This window comes from Fusarium proliferatum, assembly GCF_900067095.1.
Source record: "Fusarium proliferatum ET1 genome assembly, contig: FPRO_scaffold007, whole genome shotgun sequence".
Lineage (NCBI taxonomy): Eukaryota > Fungi > Ascomycota > Sordariomycetes > Hypocreales > Nectriaceae > Fusarium > Fusarium proliferatum.
The window spans coordinates 1,955,384-1,974,547 of NW_022194796.1; the positions used below are offsets into that span (position 1 = coordinate 1,955,384).

The 19,164-nt window shown below is 49.0% G+C and overlaps 7 protein-coding genes across 7 annotated transcripts; 4 read left to right on the top strand and 3 right to left on the bottom strand.

The window, feature by feature from the left end:
• Positions 1 to 105: 105 nt before the first annotated feature.
• On the top strand, positions 106 to 922 carry FPRO_07520 (uncharacterized protein; the record flags this gene model as incomplete). The annotated part of the gene is made up of 4 exons (XM_031234414.1): positions 106 to 195; positions 256 to 361; positions 407 to 847; positions 894 to 922. The coding sequence occupies 4 exons, from the start codon at positions 106 to 108 to the stop codon at positions 920 to 922; spliced, it is 666 nt and encodes a 221-aa protein (XP_031084154.1).
• Positions 923 to 1,226: 304 nt separating this feature from the next.
• Positions 1,227 to 2,115, bottom strand: FPRO_07519 (uncharacterized protein; the record flags this gene model as incomplete). Its single annotated transcript, XM_031234415.1, has 2 exons — positions 1,227 to 1,623; positions 1,673 to 2,115. 2 exons carry the CDS (start codon positions 2,113 to 2,115, stop codon positions 1,227 to 1,229), a joined length of 840 nt encoding a protein of 279 aa, XP_031084155.1.
• Positions 2,116 to 2,865: 750 nt separating this feature from the next.
• FPRO_07518 (uncharacterized protein) lies at positions 2,866 to 4,420 on the top strand (the record flags this gene model as incomplete). The annotated part of the gene is made up of 3 exons (XM_031234417.1): positions 2,866 to 2,956; positions 3,040 to 4,017; positions 4,110 to 4,420. 3 exons carry the CDS (start codon positions 2,866 to 2,868, stop codon positions 4,418 to 4,420), a joined length of 1,380 nt encoding a protein of 459 aa, XP_031084156.1.
• Positions 4,421 to 5,817: 1,397 nt separating this feature from the next.
• On the top strand, positions 5,818 to 7,598 carry FPRO_07517 (uncharacterized protein; the record flags this gene model as incomplete). The annotated part of the gene is made up of 3 exons (XM_031234418.1): positions 5,818 to 6,095; positions 6,148 to 6,385; positions 6,435 to 7,598. 3 exons carry the CDS (start codon positions 5,818 to 5,820, stop codon positions 7,596 to 7,598), a joined length of 1,680 nt encoding a protein of 559 aa, XP_031084157.1.
• Positions 7,599 to 7,827: 229 nt separating this feature from the next.
• Positions 7,828 to 9,003, bottom strand: FPRO_07516 (uncharacterized protein; the record flags this gene model as incomplete). Its single annotated transcript, XM_031234419.1, has 1 exon — positions 7,828 to 9,003. One exon carries the CDS (start codon positions 9,001 to 9,003, stop codon positions 7,828 to 7,830), a length of 1,176 nt encoding a protein of 391 aa, XP_031084158.1.
• A 222-nt stretch (positions 9,004 to 9,225) lies between these two features.
• On the top strand, positions 9,226 to 11,619 carry FPRO_07515 (uncharacterized protein; the record flags this gene model as incomplete). Its single annotated transcript, XM_031234420.1, has 2 exons — positions 9,226 to 9,482; positions 9,543 to 11,619. 2 exons carry the CDS (start codon positions 9,226 to 9,228, stop codon positions 11,617 to 11,619), a joined length of 2,334 nt encoding a protein of 777 aa, XP_031084159.1.
• Positions 11,620 to 15,052: 3,433 nt separating this feature from the next.
• Positions 15,053 to 15,387, bottom strand: FPRO_07514 (uncharacterized protein; the record flags this gene model as incomplete). The annotated part of the gene is made up of 2 exons (XM_031234421.1): positions 15,053 to 15,082; positions 15,142 to 15,387. 2 exons carry the CDS (start codon positions 15,385 to 15,387, stop codon positions 15,053 to 15,055), a joined length of 276 nt encoding a protein of 91 aa, XP_031084160.1.
• Positions 15,388 to 19,164: the final 3,777 nt, after the last annotated feature.

Genomic DNA, 19,164 nt, shown 5'->3' on the forward strand with positions numbered 1-19,164 from the left:
TCAGTCTATGACGTAATCTTGATTGGGCTGTATTTAGAGGTACCAGCCGTTAATCGTCACACTCAGATCTGGCGATCGCAAAATCTTAACTTGACGACATTCGAGATGGCTGAAGAAAAGAAAATTCCTGTTACGAACGAGAGCATGGGAAAGCCTCTTTCGGCTAAGAATCAGGTCCTCACTGCTGGTGCTGCTGTGACGCAGGCAAGTTACCTCTCTAGAGTGGTGGAAGAGCTGCAACTCATTCGATGGTAGGAGTTTCGACCTGTGAAGCATATCTGCGCTCATCTCAACGCCTTTCACGCATACGCCGATGATCTCTCTCGCTTTGTTGAAACAAACCACTACTGCGCCCATCTAAGTACGTCCCATGCCATCCTCCCAACTCAATCACTAACGCCAGCAGACGAGGACGTCCGCCAATGTCTCCTCTACGATTCCGACGAGCCCAACGCGCGCCTCATCGGCATCGAATACATGATAACCCCCAAACTCTACGAAACCCTCGACAAAGAAGAGCGCAGACTCTGGCACTCGCACGTCTACGAAGTGAAATCCGGAATGCTCATAATGCCGAACCGCGCGGTGCCCGAGAGCGCATGGCAGGTGGCTGAGAACTACGAGATGGACCAAGTTGTGCAGCTATACGGAAAGGTGTATCATTTGTGGCAGACGGATCGCGGTGATACGCTACCGTTGGGGGAGCCGAAGCTTATGACGAGTTTTACGGCGGATGGACAGTTTGACTTTGAGAAGCATGTGGGGGAGAGGGATCGGAAGTTTGGAACGGATTGGAGGGTTAAGAAGGAGGCGAGGAAGGATATTCCTAGTCCGGTTGTTCATGAGGGTGAGTATGAATGGAGTCGTTGAGGGATTGCACTAACGATTTGTAGATGCGGATCAGGCGTGGAAGAACAATTGAAGCGTATGTGAGAGGTTATAAATGGAGCTGAGTGAAGGCGCGGAGATGGCCACGACATAATGAGTTTACGGAATCCAAGCAAGAAAACATAGCCGGCTGAGCGGTTTGATGTGATCAGAAGGTAGTGGATAGTTAGCGACCATACCGTCTATCATACCGGGTATCATCTATTAATTGAGTGTGACATTATTGTATGCTACGTGCCCCCATGTCTCTGCCCGAAATCTAGTCAGTGCCCCGTCAACATTCGGGAAGTGGGCAGTCTTCAATATCGCACGCGCGGCTTCTTCTGCTTGTGGACATTCTACTTCCCAACCATCACCTTCTGCGGCAACTGCTGAACCCCCTGCATCTGCTGCATAACCCTGGTATCGTGAACCTTGCGATCGATGCCCCGGAACTCGAAAACGCCGTCGAGCTCTCTACGCACAGATAGCAGTTGATCCTGGGCCTTGCGAATCTCGTCCGGCTTGTTATCCTGGACGACATGTGCCTTGACCTGGAGGAACCATCGCTTCTGCTGATCTACGGGCGTGAGAGATTCCCAGGGTGGTAGACTACCCATTGGGATGGTCGCTTGCTGCTTTGATTCCATGGGAGTGTAGTGTTCTAGAGGTTGGAGGAAGTAGTGGCGTGTGAGACAGAACTCGATGTCATCTCTGTAGAAGCGGTAGACTTCCTCGATTGTTTCCGTCTTGAATCTACATTGTGTTAGAGATAGCTGCGCCGTGGAAGGTTGAGTCTTCTTACATGTGATTGTTGTCGCGCATGACTGAAGGCAACTTCTTCTGATCCCAAAGCTCAACCTTCTTCCGCTGTGTAAGCAAAGGCTGTCCACGCGGCGGATCAGGGAAATCCGTCCATCGCAAGATACCCTGCGTCGCATCCAAGTCCATCGGCGACGAATTGGCTCCCATGTCGCGATCTTTGAGTACATCATATCGGGTTTGCAGTATGAAGGATTGCCGTGTCAAGTTCTGATGAAGCTCTTTCCAAAGGAACCCATTGCTATTCCGTATGGGCTTTTCGATAGAGCTCTGATTTGAGATCCCCGTAGGGCGTTGAGGGCCTTGGAAGTAGAGGACGCGCTGAATTGATTGCCATGGGTCCATGTTTGTGAGACCGCCGAGGACTGCGCATGCTGAGGTGAAGTCTTTGTCCTCGATGAGGGCTGTGAGGAAGATCTCGTGCATTTTGGCGGGAGCGGAGCAAAGTTTTTGTCGCCGATTGTTTTGAATATCGCTTTTTTGTTGTCTTCTTAGCTTATGTTGGTATTGCGACGATGATCGTGGTTAGAGCGTTGATGCTTGGGGGAGAAGTTGGCTCATGAAGCTGGTGAGGGGGTATGTCTTTGACTACTTGTCAATTGACGCCAGTTGGTTCGTCAAGTTCAAACTTTCGCTGTGTCGTCTGTTCGAAAGCTTATACTAAGGCTAGTGTATCACTGAGATGATGCCATGTGATGTGTTCAGACGGAATAACTTTGACTGTTGATGAACATTGCATTCAAAATACCCCACCACAGCTTTGAAGCTCAAGCTTGACTTTGTTCGCCGGCACGTGACTTCGCGACCCTTCACGCGTTAGGACCAAATCCAAGCTAATTGCGCGTCTGAATTCAGGGTCCAACCTTTATTCTCAATAAGATCTGATTCATCACCAGACGGATAAAGAGTGCTGAAGTTTCAAAACTGTACAAATTAGGAAAGAGGAAATTTATTTCATATAAATTTGGCTTTATTTACTTAACTTTACGAGTATTTGTTCTGATATTCCGTGTCAACTGCAAGACTGTAGGTTAAGTGCTTGCATTTAGCTGGCTTGGCGTGGCTTTCGTGGTTGGCTGCTGAACCCGACTAACGCCTCGGCATTTCAACGTCGCTCAACAACAACAACGACATATCACAACACCGCCAGATGCAACCGCTTTGGCCAGCGCAAAAATGCCTTCAAGCGACATACCCAAGCGCAAAGCCTCTGATGCTACTGTTTCTCCGCCGCCCCTCAAGCGCAAACTTCAGAGCGGCACAACCAGTGAGTGCGCAATCCCAGAAGCAGCGTTATTTCCATGCCACAGCATGTTATCGTTGGACGGCTAGCTAACATGACCTACCTAGAGACCGCTGTAGCAAACTTCTTTACTCCAGCGTCGCAGAAACCCAAGGATCCTACTGTCTGGTCTGAGCGAAGCCCCAATGACGATACCCCTGCGACTCTCCTGGTCGGCCGATTCGATGGAATCAAGGAAGATAGAACAATAAAGAGGAGGAAGATAGCGGCTTTTGATCTGGACTCGACACTCATCTCCACAGCCTCAGGCAAGAAGCATGCAAGCAGCGGGACAGACTGGAAATGGTGGGACAATTCGGTCCCCGCCAAACTTCGAGAGCTGTATCAAGACGGATATCGAGTCGTCATCTTGTCGAACCAGGCAGGGTTAACACTACACTTCGATCCCAAGTCCAAAGCACCCAAAGCCACTGCGCAGAAACGAGTTTCCGAATTTAAACAGAAATGCAGCGCCGTGCTCAATAGTTTGAACCTCCCGACATGCGTCTACGCGGCGACCGAGCATGATATATATCGAAAACCGAGAACAGGCATGTGGAAGGAGCTCTGCGACGACTACGACATCTCGGAATCCGAGATAGATCTGGGGAATAGTGTATTTGTCGGGGATGCAGGGGGCCGCACCGCAATGTTGGGGAAAGGCCCAGACGGCGTTGCGGCCGCAGCTAAAGACTTTAGCTGTTCGGACAGAAACTTTGCGCACAACGTCGGAATACGATACCAGACGCCGGAGGAGTTCTTTCTCGGCCAGAAGCCTCGGAGTTTCGCTCGTGAATTCGACTTGTCCGAGCATCCCTTTGTCGACGATGCTGAATCGGGGAACTCCGTGGTGACCTTTGACAGGACCAACGACAAGGACATCATCTTATTCTGTGGGCCACCCGGGGCTGGCAAATCCACGTTTTACTGGAAATCCCTCAAGCCTCTGGGGTACGAGCGCATCAACCAGGACCAGCTCAAGACACGCGACAAGTGCGTGCAGGCGGCGAGGGAGCATCTCCAAGCGGGTAAATCCATTGCCATAGGTGCGTTTTTCTCCAAATCCTGCTACCCCAGGACTACCCCATTCCCACACCACCCCCTCACCCAGAGGCGCGCTAACACGGTCCCTTTGCAGATAATACCAATGCCGATCCAGAGACCAGGACTATTTGGGTAGAGCTTGCCAAGAAATTCGGCATCTCTATCCGTTGTGTGTGGTTCAAAACTCCTCTCCAAGTCTGCGAACATAACAATGCTGTGCGGGCGCTAAACACGACATTGAATCCCGAGTCAAGACAGATCTTACCCAAGATGGCGTTTACAGGTTTCGCGAGCAGGTTCAAACCGCCACAGATGAAGGAGGGTTTCCAGGACATCACGGAGGTGCAGTTCCAGTTCCGTGGTTCTCAGGACGAGTACAAGATTTGGGGTCGATACTGGACGTGAGAACAAAACCCATGAAGAGAAGAGAATTTATTCCCCAATTTATTCACCTTGGCATCATGTCATCTCCGCATAACGCAAATTCTTTATCATCAGCAGCTCCAAATCCTCATGGGGTAGTTGAGGTTCAAATCGCCTCCATATGGCTAGCCATATTGGGGAAGGCGAAGCGAAAGACGAGACGAGTTGACATTACAAGCGAGGACAAGTTAAGTTATGGGGTCTGCTCACCGTATTAGACGGGGCTCCTGGGGTATCCAGGGAGTTTATCTGGCAGCCTGGAGGTAGTGGGTATCACTCCAGCCATCTAGAATGCAGCGAATGTCATCCTTACTCGACAGATTACTCGACCAACCCACACGAACGAGTCTGAATAGAGGAATACGCTCCCGGTCAGTGGAGTCTATCGGTCGTAGAAAAAGAACCGGTCCGAAACTTTTACTAAAGGCCACCCAAACGAACAGAGATGATCCTGGGAGAGCCAGGGGTGGCCCGGTCTCTAGCTTTATTTGCTTTAAGCTAAATTTTACACTTTGTTTGTATGCTTAATATTCTGAAGATCTCACTGTGAGATGTTAAAAACCTGCGGGGGAATGCGGAGTGATCGTCTCTGCTTTTTGTCTGTGGGCGCGCGTGGCATGATTGCGGAGAGAGAGATTCTGGACCAGGCCCATTCTTTAAGCAATGTCGCTAAGAGCTTCCAATGCAACGGCAGTTATTCCAACGAACTGTCACTGTCACTCTCACTGTTGTAGTTGAATGAATTCTCTTGGTATCGGGGAACAAGACCTCGCTGCTATTCCCGCCTCCAATTGAAGTTGAATGCCCAGCCGGGACGATTTGCATTGGCAAAACCTTGGCCCTTGGCGAAAAACGTGGTAAACTTGCCGGTAGCGGCTGGGCATCCCACGCGCCCTACTACAGCACAACAAGCCATTGCCGTGATAATTGATGTCAGACTTTCCCTTTTCTGAACGTGAAGGGGGGTCGAGGCACTCGGCGAACAGAAGATGGGTTGCTAGCGTCATTGCTAACAACCCTCCTCCACATTTCCTCTTTTCCCTGTGAGAGGTTTCTCCACGGCCGCTGTAACGTTCTAGTGCCCCAAACGATGGAGACTCCGCTATTGGATGACATTTTCGAGGACGGTTAGTGATCATCATGTTGTTTATTTGAGGGATGGGGAAAGTTTAGTGCTTGGGTTCGGTGTAACGAAGTCCGGAGAGAAGAGCGGGGTGAACCAGATCAAACCTGTAAATCTCGTGGGGAAACGATCATTGCAATTTGTTATAAAAGGATCCCCAGATTCCTCTTGTCTCTCTCCCTTTCCTACACCAGGCACTTTCTGTCCATCTTCTTCTTCTTTCACCCTTATATCTCTTACCAAGGGCAATTTCATCATGGCTGGAGGCGTCAAGAAACCCGTCAACATCTTCAAGCTGAAGGACCTGGGCGAACCATCCGGCGCTTTCAACTGGCGTCTCTGGTTTGCCGTTGTGTCGTTTGCTCTGCTCGGTGCGGCGCGAGGTATTGACGAGGGTCTCATTTCTGGCTCATTCAACAGCAAGGACTTCCAGGAGACTATTCACTATGATTCTTACTCTTCCGTTGAGCAGGCTAATATCAAGGCCAATGTCTCTGCTATGGTTCAAATCGGTTCTGTTGGCGGTGCTCTGATGTAAGTCATCCTCTCCGCTAATGACTGGGAATTTGGTTGCTGACTGGTGTAGTGCTTTCATGATTTGCGATCGTATTGGTCGTATCTGGGCTACTCGTGTTCTTTGCACCCTCTGGGCTGTTGGTATTGTTATCTTCATGATCGGTGGTGTCAACGGAAACCTCGGTGCTATCTATGCTGGTCGCTTCATCTGTGGTCTGGGTGTCGGTCAGACTCCTGTCGTTGGACCTGTCTACATCGCTGAGATTGCCCCCGCTGCTGTTCGAGGTCTCTGCTCTTGCATGTTCACTGTAAGTCTCCTCCCCTTACGTCTCACATATACATCATCTAACAGATCAGGGCGCCGTGTACATCGGTATCGTTCTCGCTTACTTCACAAACTACGGCTGCCATCTCAACCTCCCCGACGACTCTCACAACCAATGGCTCGTCCCCACCAGTCTTCACATCATGATGTCCGGCATCATCTTCATCCTCAGCTTCTTCCAATCCGAGTCCCCCCGATATCTCGTCAAGGAAGGCCGCCCCGACGAAGCCGCCCGTGTGCTTGGCCGTCTCCGACAGCAGCCCGCTGATGGAGAGTACATTGTTCACCAGATCACTGAGATCCAGGCTGCTCTTGACCATGAGCTCGAGGCTACCAAGGGCGTTGGCTTCCTTGGCAAGATTAAGGAGCTCATCTTTGTCCCCAGCAACCTGTACCGTCTCTACATGTCCTCTATGGTTCAGTTCCTCTCCCAGTGGTCCGGCGCTGGTTCCATCACCCTTTATGCCCCCGACCTGTTCAAGATCATGGGCATTGTCGGAAAGCAGGAGGGTCTTCTCGTCACTGCTGTCTTCGGTATCGTCAAGCTCATCGCCGCTGTTATCTGCGCTCTCTTCCTCGTCGATGTCATCGGCCGAAAGCGCGCTCTTCTCATCGGTATCACTCTCCAGACCATTGCCATGATCTACGTCGCTGCTTTCCTCACCAAGATCCCCCAGCTCGGTGTCGTCGAGGACTTTGTTCTCCCCGAGAGTGACAAGGGTGCTTCTCGTGGCGCCATCGCCATGATCTACGTCTCTGGTTTCGGTTGGGCTCTCGGCTGGAACTCTATGCAGTACCTCCTGACTGCCGAATTGTTCCCTCTGCGCATCCGTGCCCTCGCTACATCCTGGGCTATGACCCTCCACTTCGCCAACCAGTACGGAAACTCTCGCGCTGTTCCTAACATGCTTCTGTCTGTTTCCGAGGGCGGCATCTCCCCCAAGGGAACCTTCTGGTGCTTTGCCGCTGTCACCTTCGTGGGTGGTGTCTGGGTCTGGTTCTCAGTTCCTGAGACCAGTGGACGAAGCCTTGAGAACATGGATGAGCTTTTCGCGCTCCCCTGGTATAAGATTGGTCTTCACGGTAACAAGAACGCCGAGGAGCTTGACCAGGCTCGCGATGAGAAGCACCGATATGCTGAGGAGAGCCACGCCACTGGCATTGAGCTCGAGCACCAGCGAAAGCAGGAAGCTTAAATGAATCGGATATGGAATATGAAATGGTTTAGCTGTGTCATAAATGGCACTTATATATAAATAGTTATGAATCATATGAAGCATTTTGAGTAGTATATTACTCATTCTTAAGATCTCGAGCCTTTCTTTGTTGTGACATCACGTGGTTGCACCAACCAACAACATTCATCCCGTCCCATCCACCTCTTTCTTTGTTGGTTTGCTGTTCTTTCGACCACATTTTCTCAACTCATGCAAAATTGAACACTTGAGTTCCCCCATTCGAATGTATTCCAGTCAAGATGTTACTGTCGGATACGCTTCCATGAAAAACTGGTCCGCCGCATCCCATCCAGTCACTCTCATCTCGCTTGCCAGGTTCTGTTATGGGATACTCTTCAATGAGCACCTTTGACACAGCTGCAGCTGTTGCCGCGGCGAAGTTTTGCCATTCTTTATTCTTGTGGCTATCGCAATAGTCACATATACCTTTGACGACGATGCATGGGATTTCATCCCATACACCGGCAGCTTCCATCTCGAACGCGATGAGACCATGGGCTTTCGCAAGCCTATCGCGTTCTTGGGCTGATTTGAGGACCGTGTCTCCAGAACCGATGTGTCCCACGAAAACATACGGGGCTTGAGCATCTTTCTCGCGCCCGCATCGTTGCAACTTCGACTTTTGGTCCAGTCGATCTCGGACCAGGAGCTGCCTCTTGTCGCAGCCTAGTTCGAGACATGAGGTGTTGCGACTGGCTTCGCAAACTTCGGAGCCACTCATACAGATATTGCAGTCCGAGTGATGCTTGTGAAGATATGAGCCACGAAACAGACCATCTCTATCTGGTCCGGGAAATCGATAGTTTGCAGCTCGACGTTGTCCTCCGGCGCGCAGTTGAAGTTCCTCCAAACGCACTGTCGCCTTGTCTTCGAGCTTCTCACGGGCTCTGTCGGTCTCAAACCGAGCGACAAAGTTGCGAATATTTTTCGTCGGTCTTCCTAAGCGATCATCGAGAGTGTCCTTAATCTCAAGCTTATCGGGATATTGCCGACCGAAATCACGCTGCACGACCGCTTTGCTGATAACAACGTCGCCGAGCAGAATCTCTTCGCCCGACGGAGATGTAGGCACACCGCCGCAAACCCCAGTCACCAAAACCAGTTCGAGGTTGGGATAACTGGCACGGAAACTTGCAGTCGCACTTGCAGCGTTGACCTTTCCCATGCCCGAAAGAAGGACAAGAACAACATTGACTTCCCCCATGCGCCCAATTGAGTACGTGTTCGGGTCGCCAACTGACCTACCCAGCTTGGTTTCGTCCCAAAACTCGTCGACAACATGGCTCACAGCATTATACTCAACAGCAAGGGCACAGACAATACCGACATGGAAGTCATCACGGCTTTTGGGTGGAGCGAACATGAGTTCCTATAATTTCCAATTTGCGCGAATATCGAAGACGATGGTTCTATAACTCGGCTGAAGGATTGCTGACCGAGAGGCCTCACGTGGTGACTGCCTACATTAGTAGCCTGGTTCGCCTTGCAGGGCTCTAGACTTGGCCTTGTTCAGCCGCAATCACCCCTCTCGCGAGGCCAATCGCCTCTCCAAGACTCCAACCAAACATCTATTGAATCATCTGCGATGAATGGCCCTACATTTCAGGACCCCGTCTATGGCAGTAATGTCGTGACAGGGATCACAGCGACAGGCAATGCTCATCAAACTTTCAACTTCAATCAACGCGCCGAGCCAAAGCCAAGGGCATTCTATGCCTTGCCTTATGAGAAGAATGAAGATTTTGTTTCACGACCCGATATCACGTCGCGGCTTGAAGAGCTTTTGCCTATGAATTCAGATGAATTTAGAAGCGCAGCACTCTGGGGACTTGGAGGCTCTGGGTAAGCCCAGTAAAACCACCTAGCGTTGTCACAAACGCATTGCTCACACCCAATTGACAGCAAGACACAAGTCGCTCTGGAATACGCATACAATCGATATCGAAAAAGCCCTTGCTCTGTATTCTGGGTCCATGCTGACACCGAAGCGACTTTTTCCCATGATTATAGCTCAATCGCTAAAGTGTTGGGTCTGGAAGGTCAAGGCAGCGGACCAGAGCTTCTGCAGAATGTCCGACACAAGATTGAGTCGCTGGAAAAGTGGCTCTTGGTTCTCGACAATGCAGATGATTTGTCACTTTTTGGTGTAGGCCCAACAGCGAGCAATCGGACTAGCAAATTTATAGATTTTATCCCCAAAGGCCCAAATGGCACTATTCTGTGGACAAGTCGCGATGAAGCTATTGGTGGGAGTCTCGTGGGGACCCGAAGAAGCATTCCGGTTTCGAAGATGACTTTTGAAGAATCCAAGGCATTGCTTGATTCGACAATCTCTCGACCAACAAGTCGAAAAGAGTTCAAAGACATTTGCTCTCTGATGGACGAGCTACAGCATCTGCCACTTGCTATCTCGCAAGCAGGGGCATACATGCGCAGGACAGACACTTCCATCAGCCAGTACCTCGCGGACTTGAAAGAAGAGCAGGCGCGTTGGCGCGTGTTGAAGGAGACCGAGTTCGACAAACATAGATTGCATGGAAATTCCAACAGCATCCTTGAGACTTGGAGCATTTCCATTCGTCGCATCAGGCAAGAAAACGAGATGGCATATGAGATTCTCCATATCCTGGCCTACTTTGATAACCAGAATATACCCCAACCGCTAGTCGAAGCCGCTGCTGAGCATGGGCAGGAGGGAAATGTAGAGGGAACTATGGAGAGTGACAGGAGAAAGGCAGTTCGTCGACTGAAGGACTTCTCGTTCCTGGTAGAGCGTCGCGTCGATGATGGGGATGAACGGAACTTTGAGATGCATAAGCTCGTCCAAGATGCTGCTCGCTATGGCCTTCGTGTTACGGATATGCTGGAAATAGAGGAGAAAGAACCGACCAAAGAATCTCGACGTCTGAGGAAATGGATTAAGAAATGGATGAAATCCCCCAGAAAGAATACCACAAAAACTGCCGACGAAGAAGAGAAGACTCCAACGAAGGGAGAGAAGTATTTCGCTGGTGCTGCGAGCGACATCATGCTAGGGTTGTATCCTGATGAAACAGAGATGGAAAAGGGAACAGGGCTATGGGTGGACTGCGAAAGATACATGGCGCATGCACAACGTGTATGCCACTGGGCGGAGATGTTCAACAAAGAAGACTCTGCGGTATCAATATTATGGCGCTACTGTAGGTATCTTCAGCACTGTGGTAGAGCAGGGGAGAGTGTTGCACCCTTGACTCACCTCCTAGATCTCACCGAGAAAACTTCTGGTGAGCACAGCTACTGGTTCACTTGGGGTCTGTACTCTCTTGCAGTGAGCTTCTCATACCTGGAAGAGTATCCGTCATCAATTGATAGCTGCAATCGGGCGCTGAAGCTGGTTGCAGAGGGCGACGACAACGATAATCTTGAGGTGGCGTGTATGTCCATGCTCTCGGAATGTTATAAGCACCAAAATCGCTTCGATGAAGCAGAGGAGATGGCTCTAGAAGCAATGAAGCGAGGACGAGAGCGTGGCTGTGGGGACGCAGCAGTTTTCGACAGTATACAAGCATTGGCTGAAGTCTACATCGAACAAAAACGATACGATGCAGCCGTGTCCATTCTTGTTCAAGCTGTGGAAGACCACCAACCGCTGGTTGGAAGCTTTTCTCCGCAGATGATACCGGCCTACAACCACCTTGGATCCATATACACTGAACAGGACAAGCTTCTTGATGCTGAAAGAGCTTATAAAAAGGCATTGGAATTCTGCCTTGCAACATACGGCCAAGAGCATATAGATACGATACGGGTCTGCGACAACTTGTCTATGAATTGGGCTAGGCAGGGAAGGTTTGAGGAAGCGCTGCACAAGATTGATGAGACAGGTCGGTTGAGTGAGAAGATGTTTGGGCGGAATCATGAAGTTTGGGAGAAGGTGAAGGATACGAGGGAATGGATTGAGTATGTTAGGGATCACCCAAATATGGTGGCCCCTTGAGATTGAATTGATTCAAATGGTATTGCGGAAAGCAAGAGATGACATTGATGGGTAGCTTTGTTTGCTTGGGACACACTGCAATGGAGCTCTCTCTTGGTGTGGGATTAATCATGTTTACGTTGATGATGGCAGGCATGTTAGGCGCCATTGAATTCTAATTATTCTTTTTACTTAAGCTACTTCTGTTAATCTAAAGTTATCGTAAAGTATTTATCATAGAACAACACCGGGAAATACCATTTCCTGCGAGTGTATGAGCACTTGCGAAGGATCTTGGCTCAGTCTTCCGGTGTATTGGTCCACTTGCTGACAGCAGCATTTACAACATGACCGATTATTCTTCCCAGGTAGTCATAGCCATCGCTCTCTAACGTGTCCATCTTTGGTGAGAGTTGATTGACTGGTACTCAACCCTCTCCACCAACTTCATCAACTCCCAATGAATTCGAGGATGAGTTATGGTGATATATATAGTCTAAACAGAAAAAGCGGTCTGAGATTAAAGGGCCATGGTTCCCTAAAAGCCAGCTAGGATAGGAGTAGGTTGTAAGTCCGGATGCTAATATATAAGGCGCCGATGAGCTAAAGAGATTTTGCGTCCCTGGCGTAGAACTCAATCAGTGACTCTCTGGCGCCTAATACGCTGGATGGAAAAAGCAGAAGCTCGTCTCACCCTGACAAGCGTCAATCATTTGCTCTTTGTGATCGATTTCTTGTTGGGTGGTCATAAATGTAGTATATATTTCTCCCTTGTGCGAGAACACTGTTTGACAAGTCGTGATCTTTGATATTGTGTATCAATCTTTACCTAATGCTCTCTGTCGAGGAGGAAGTCTGGCCCAGTCTGAATTGAGTTTCTGCTAACTTCTTTCACCTGGGGTTTCGCTCTGGTCTTTCTGTAGGAGAAAGTCTGTAACTACCATAGTCTCGATATATGTACTTAGTTGAAACTAAGAATTCTCAAAGTTCATCTGCCGGCACTTGGGTAAGCAGCTCGGCAATCTCTCCAACTTTCTTCCCTTGCCAGTCGGACTCCTTCCAGTCATTCCCCAGCTGCTGGAAGCGGAATTTGGGCTGCCCGCCATGACTGACCTGGGCAGGGAAGTGCCTGCCAGCCTGGTCGAGGATTGCTGTGGTAATGGAGAATGATGCCTGGGTGAAAAGAGGGAATTCAATGCGGACCGATAGTATAGTGGTGGGACATGGTCCTACGGCGATGAAGGATAGCATGAACCATCTTCCAGGTGGTGGCGAGTTGTTTGACCCAAAGCTTATCAGGCTTGTGTGTGAATTGTGTGTGAAGGTCCGATTCACATCCGTGAATCAGCATCGCACTCTGCGCTACTTGGGTGCTCTTGACTTTATATATATAACAAGTCGCTTTCCCCAATCAAACCACATCGTATCGTGACTTATAGGCAGTTGGGTCGTTGGTATGTCGTTGATGTGCTCGTGTATCACGCACAGACGTAGTTCTCTTTGACTGTCTCGACGCAAGACTTACAGACGCTGATCTGGACAAATACGCTGATGGTGACGGTAGGAAATGTTGCCATGGCTTTGTGGCGAGTCAAAATTGTCTAGAGTTGAGGAAAGCAATGACAGATTTGAAGCTTACTTTGGTACAAGGCTCTATGCATCTAATCCTGGCCTCAGCAATTCTCGCCTTGATGGTCAGTTTTGGCCGCGTTGACTGGGCGGACTCCAATAATGCAGCGCAAACACCAACCATTCCGCCAGAACAGGCTTGTCGTTGATAGGATCATCTAGAATCGAGGGTTAGCGATGATACACCAGTTATTCTTTAAGTGCCTCTCTCACATGCAGAGCACACATCCATAAATCTTCCTCACTGGTAAGCTGCCGGGTCGTGGACAAACTCTAAAATCCCAGTTCCCCTAAACAATGAAAGATATGCTATATATAGAGTAGATTATCTTCCCACGTACCAATTTGAGGTTAAGGGGATTTCATTGCGATTTCTTCAATAGAAAGAGTGCAGGTCGGAACACGAAAATGAATAACGTGAGATTGCTGTGCAGTGGTTGTGTGGGAGCAACGAAGAGGAAAGCCATATATCTGCCGCCGCTCCCTTGTGGCAGTGTTGTCATTTGTGACCCCATGGTGTTGCTTTGATAATCCTTCTGTTGGCCTGGCATATATTAGCCCATTCGCTTTGTCGCCAGGCAAGTCCGAAAATCTGTCAAGTAAAATTATAATGTAGACAATGATTTCCGGCTTAGTTTATTCGTCGGTAAACGAGAGATTTGAACACTATTAGAATGAGTTTCTTATGGGTCGAGGCTCTTATGGGACTAAAACACAGAGCTTAAGGGGAATCTCAAATAAAGGGAAGAAAAGCAGAATTCGGGTGGTAACCTCTCGTTTCCAACTACTGGGAGGAGCTGCCCGGGGTGTGAGCCTCTTTCGGCATTCTTTATCTGAAGTGTGTTGGTAGGAGCCTATGACCGGTTCCGGGTGAGGACTTTGATGTATCCAGCACCACAGAAGACGGTATAGAGTACAAATTGACTTGTCTGCTGGCGTGTACGAGGATCCAATCGTAATACTGACGCATCAAGTATTTCCCTAGGTCTGGCCTTTCGGATAGTAAAGCTTAACTCTCTGCTTTCTTTTCGGTGCGCTGTTGCTTTCGACAGGAGGATGTCGGTGTCGGGGTTGGAGCTAAATAGCGTGGCAGGCGGCTGGATGCTGAGCCTCGGGGGCCAGCTGTGAGCACGTCGATGTTCCGGCTGGGGACCATATTGCTGGAATGAGGAGATGTATCAGCCAGGAGCAGTCTTAATCCCAACATCTATCTCACGAAGAGATCCTAGCTCACTTGCTAAGATTGAGGGTTGCCCGGCCGCTTAGTGTTCATCTGCTTGTTCTTCGACAACCAGCGCTGTCTGGGATTGAGAAGCTGCTCTCCTTCAGTCGACGTAAGTAGATGAATGGTCGCACCCTAGCCCTGACGCTGAGGTCACTGGCTTTTGGGTTGGTGAGGTCGTTAAGGAAAGCTTTCGTTTCATCTATTGTTATTTGGGCTTTTCCCTCATTATCAAGGGGGAGTTATGGCCGTGGAAACTGGCTGAAGTTGACATCTTGACGTGTTCCTGGTAGGAAACAAGATCTCAGTCTGATTATATATACTTCTTGCAGCCTCCTGGGTCCCAATAGGAAGAAAGTGTTATAAATTTTAATACCATACAAGGAGATGTCCTAGTATCAGTAAATCCCCAATAACTATCTCTCTCTCGAGGAGGAGTCGCAGGCTTCGGTCCCTGCCTTTATCACGTGTCCCGCCCGAGTACATATTCGCGTTGGCTACTTGCTGAGCTGATTTTAAGTGTTTGTTCGTGGAAGTGAAGGTGAAGTTTGGAGGATGATATTGGGTGGACAAGAAAAGATGGGAGCCGAGAGCCGAAGAAGTTCATCGGCCATGATGTGTATCGATGATTTCCTTTTCGAGTAAAAGGTTAGCTGCCAGTGTATGTTGATGAGTGAAGAGCTTGCTTATACCTCGCAAGTTGTGACACTCGTCGTCGCTGACTTCATCGAGGTAATCCTTATAGTGGCTGACCAGGTCTTATAGGCCATGGGTCTAGGGGCGGACCTAGGGTTGCCAGCGTTGACGTCGCATTTTCCGGCGGTCTTGAGGTTAGACTCAAGGACCGCAGTTAGGTCCTTTGCCTCCTTGACCTGCATTTCAAGGTCTTGGATTCTGTCGTGAAGAGAACGGAGCTCTTCTTCCTTAAGGAAAGGCATTTCTGTCCCTTGAGTTGGTGGGGCGCAGAGCTTTGTTAAATAATATAATTTCCAGTATAGCCACTTGTGTTTGATCAAATAGTAGTTCGAATTAATCCTCCTGAGTGTAATCTGCAATCTGCAGAACAGCCTCGCGGAGAGGCTTTCGGGCCATGTTGCTGAGTGCCTTGGCATCTGTACGTTCAACGTTAGCAGGAGAGTCACGGGATATTCGAACTACAGCTCGAGCGGGCAGCAGTAAGCATTCTGGAACTGCAGCTCGAGGGAGGTGGTCCAACTCTCCGGGTTGGTCTCCTCGCACAGAGGACGATACTCCTCAAAAGGGAGGAACTCGTCGGAAGAGAAAAGCTGTTGACAATTATCCTTTTGTGCAAAAGGCTCAAATAGTTGGACCAGCCATATCTGCTGAAGAAGATGAGGTTCCACTACCTCATAGAATTTGACTTTAATCGAGTGTTGCTCATCATTGAGCGTCGCCACGCAAGCTCCATGCCGTGGGCACCGAAACCACAAGGTAAAGGCCGGTGCCTTGAGTAGATCCTTCCTGCAAGGGGTGTATTTTCCACAGAGATATGCCTCCCCATACCCCCATACATCTGCAAAGAGCTCCCAAGTTAATGATTAGGTCCCACGCTTAGAAATCAACCCACCGGACCTTGGCTTCAAGACCGTCCTCGGGCTCCTACAAATGATAGTATGGTGAAACTGCACACAACCAATACTCGACATCACTAGGCCTCCATTATGGCTCAAAGCTTCCAGGCATAGGCCTTAGTCTGCAAGAAAAGTAATGTCGCCAGTCGATTCCTGCAAGGCCTTGAAGGCTTGCTCTGAACCATAACCGTGCATCTAGGCAATGTCTGAATGCCAGTAGCGGAATGGTTGCCGACTATAGTGTGTATAAGGTGTCGTATTTAGTGGTGTTTTGCCTTGTTTGTTACGAAATGCCCTCGTACAATCGATGCTTCCTGGTGGATCGACTAGTGAAGGGTGCTTCTCGAGAGTTGTTACTCAACACAGCATTTATATATATGTAATTGATGTTCTCGTTCCCGAGCCTCAGCTTTGGGGATCTTGCTGGTGCTATTTGATGAAGTTGGGAAGATCCTGTTCGGCCCCGATCTTCGCCATACGGGGTAAAGTTTCCACAAAGCGTAGGGTTGGTGGCTGCATTCAAGCGAGTGTTGGTATCTCGTAGTGCAGAGTAGATCCGGGGATCAGCTTGAGGGCGAGGCGGTCGCTGGTCGAGACGATCCTTATGCTTGCAAGAAGTAGTGAGAAGCATCGTCAACGAGTAAATTGGCGTTCCACAGCGAAGTATGTCCTTTAGGGTTTCCCTCTTGTCCTTGGATAGTGCTCTCTTTCTCGTATGCCTTCAGGCGCTCTATCAGTCATGTTCAGTTGATAATTCGAATTAGCGCTTACAAAGTTTTTATACTGCTGAATATAATCTTGTTTCATTTCCTCTAAAATTGAAGCGTGCAGAGTACCACATAGTCACGGTGGTGAGCCGCTTGCTGAGGGTGTCGAGACAGATAGCGCCCTGAAATATTCAAGTCAGTAAATGAAGCTTATGTCACATAATGTTCTTTATTCTTGCCAAAGTGTTATCTTCAGAGATAACTACCCACAGGTTGTTCATTAGGCGCATTGTAGGAGTTTCAGATACTGAGAGACGGGGGCGGGCAGACGCACATCGACTGCCTGAAAGGTGTCATGGAGAGTTCCATGCGGACGGGGACACCGCCAAGCCTCTTAAATGATCCCCCCAGGACTAGATGTTAGTTGACAGCCATATTGCGAGTAGTTTTACTCAAGGATTTTCTTGCCATCAGCGAGGCTCGTAGAGCCCAAACCATTCCGCTTATCACTCCCAGGCTTGTCCAATTGAAGAGCGAAGCGATAGGAATATATTTGCCTTTGTCTTCTGCTGGAATGATCGTATTATATGTTGCGGCTCTTGCTCGTGGCCTCTGGCCAAAAGCTAAAGATGGACATGTGAGTATAGTATATTATGTATGATTCCAGAGTAGAAGTAGTGTGATGTCCTGATGTTCGACCATATCCAGGTGTTTTTGAAGGGGGGCGTCTTGGAACTCGACACACGCCATCTTGAAGGCAGTTCCGGGCTTCATCAAGTTCCACTCGATAGAGACTCGAACAAGGACTGCCTTTCTAGGATGCTCTAGTTCAAAGCGAAGATAGTCATCTCCCCGAATGAAAGCTCGTCTCGTCTACCTAGCCACAGCTAGCCAGTCTCTATTCTACGACCAAGATCCGAATTCAGGATACGCATACTTATCATTGCCCAGAAGACTTATCAGAGGAAAGGTTGATTCATAAAATGTTTACAACCTTTACTTCTGCCTGAATATAGGGATTATGGTGGAATAGATACTCTGCTGGGTGCTAGACGAGGACCTGGAGGGATGGGTACGTTTGAATCGCAAGAAATAATTTCCTGAGAAATAGATGCACCGAGCAGTTCATAACGCTAGCTCTAGTCATCCGAGGCCATCGTGGGCAAGACCTGCTATCTTGACGATACTCCCCGTGAGCCTATGGCTTCAGACTATACTAAAGTATTGTATATAAGTATGTGAATTAATGAAGTCCTTGTAGGAGAGGGGAAGATTTAGGCTTAGTATATTCAAGTCAAAGGTATATATCACAAGTCCACGTCTACCATGGCTGCGCTTGCCTGGTGTCGAACCATAGTGCTGATCAAGGCGAGGTTGAATCCTCCTCTACAAAGCCAGCAGCGGTGCGGGATGTGATAGGAGTGTTTCAGATCAAAGAGGAGATCTGTAAAGGAAGAGATGGATGTCGATAGGCAGTACTGTGAAGGACTATATCTTCTTCTTGAGTCAAAGAGTTATAAAACATGGATGAAAGATACGATGTACCATGACTTCTGGCTTCGAGGACCATAATCGCCTTGCCGTGGCTGTTTATAAGACCCAGTATCCTGGTAGTATAGTCCCGTCGGGACTGGGATACCCTTGTGAATATTCTACAGATGGTGCAGTGTGTATGTAGAGTTACAAGACACTGAAAATAGGGCGTGAGGGCGATTCGCTCACTTGTCTTTTTGGGCTTCCTGGTAGACTCTGTCGATTATGGATGCATCTAGACAATCCAGTCCCACTTTCCTTCCATTTGGTGGGTTTATAGCTAAACTTGGCATGCCTGTTATGAGGTGATTGGGCTCCCATGATGCCTGACGTGTGTCTCACAGCCGTGCATCTTCATCTCGGGTGCTCTCTCTGTATATATAGAATAAGTGTCGTGCTAGTCGTTTCGCCAATTGATGACTTTGGAGTGCGTCAGGGCTATATGCATCCCTAGTACCCTCGAAGTCACCGCTTGGCTACTGCCGGGTCTTCCACTCCCACGTAGGTGCCAGTGTCAAATTTGTTCTGGCTATCTCCTCAATTTCTCAAGGCTCGTTATTGGTTCCATTGACCCACGGATAGTATAGTAGGTAGGTAGAGCATCCGCTCGTCTCGATCAGATTTGCGAATTGCAGTTGACAACAGCAAAAGAGCGAAGCCTCTATCGTGAAGTTGTGCTTGCTTGTTGATTATATAATTGTCTGGGATGGACCAAGATTCGCACAAGCATATCTTATGGTTTTGTTCATCATTCAGTTTAGAAACTTGCATTGGTTGGGGGTGCTGAAACAACCATATGGTAACAGAATTCTGTAGATTCGGAATAGCTCTCCGTTGGTTCGGCTTGCTCTTTGCGCCCAACGCGAATCCTGTAGGTTGCAGT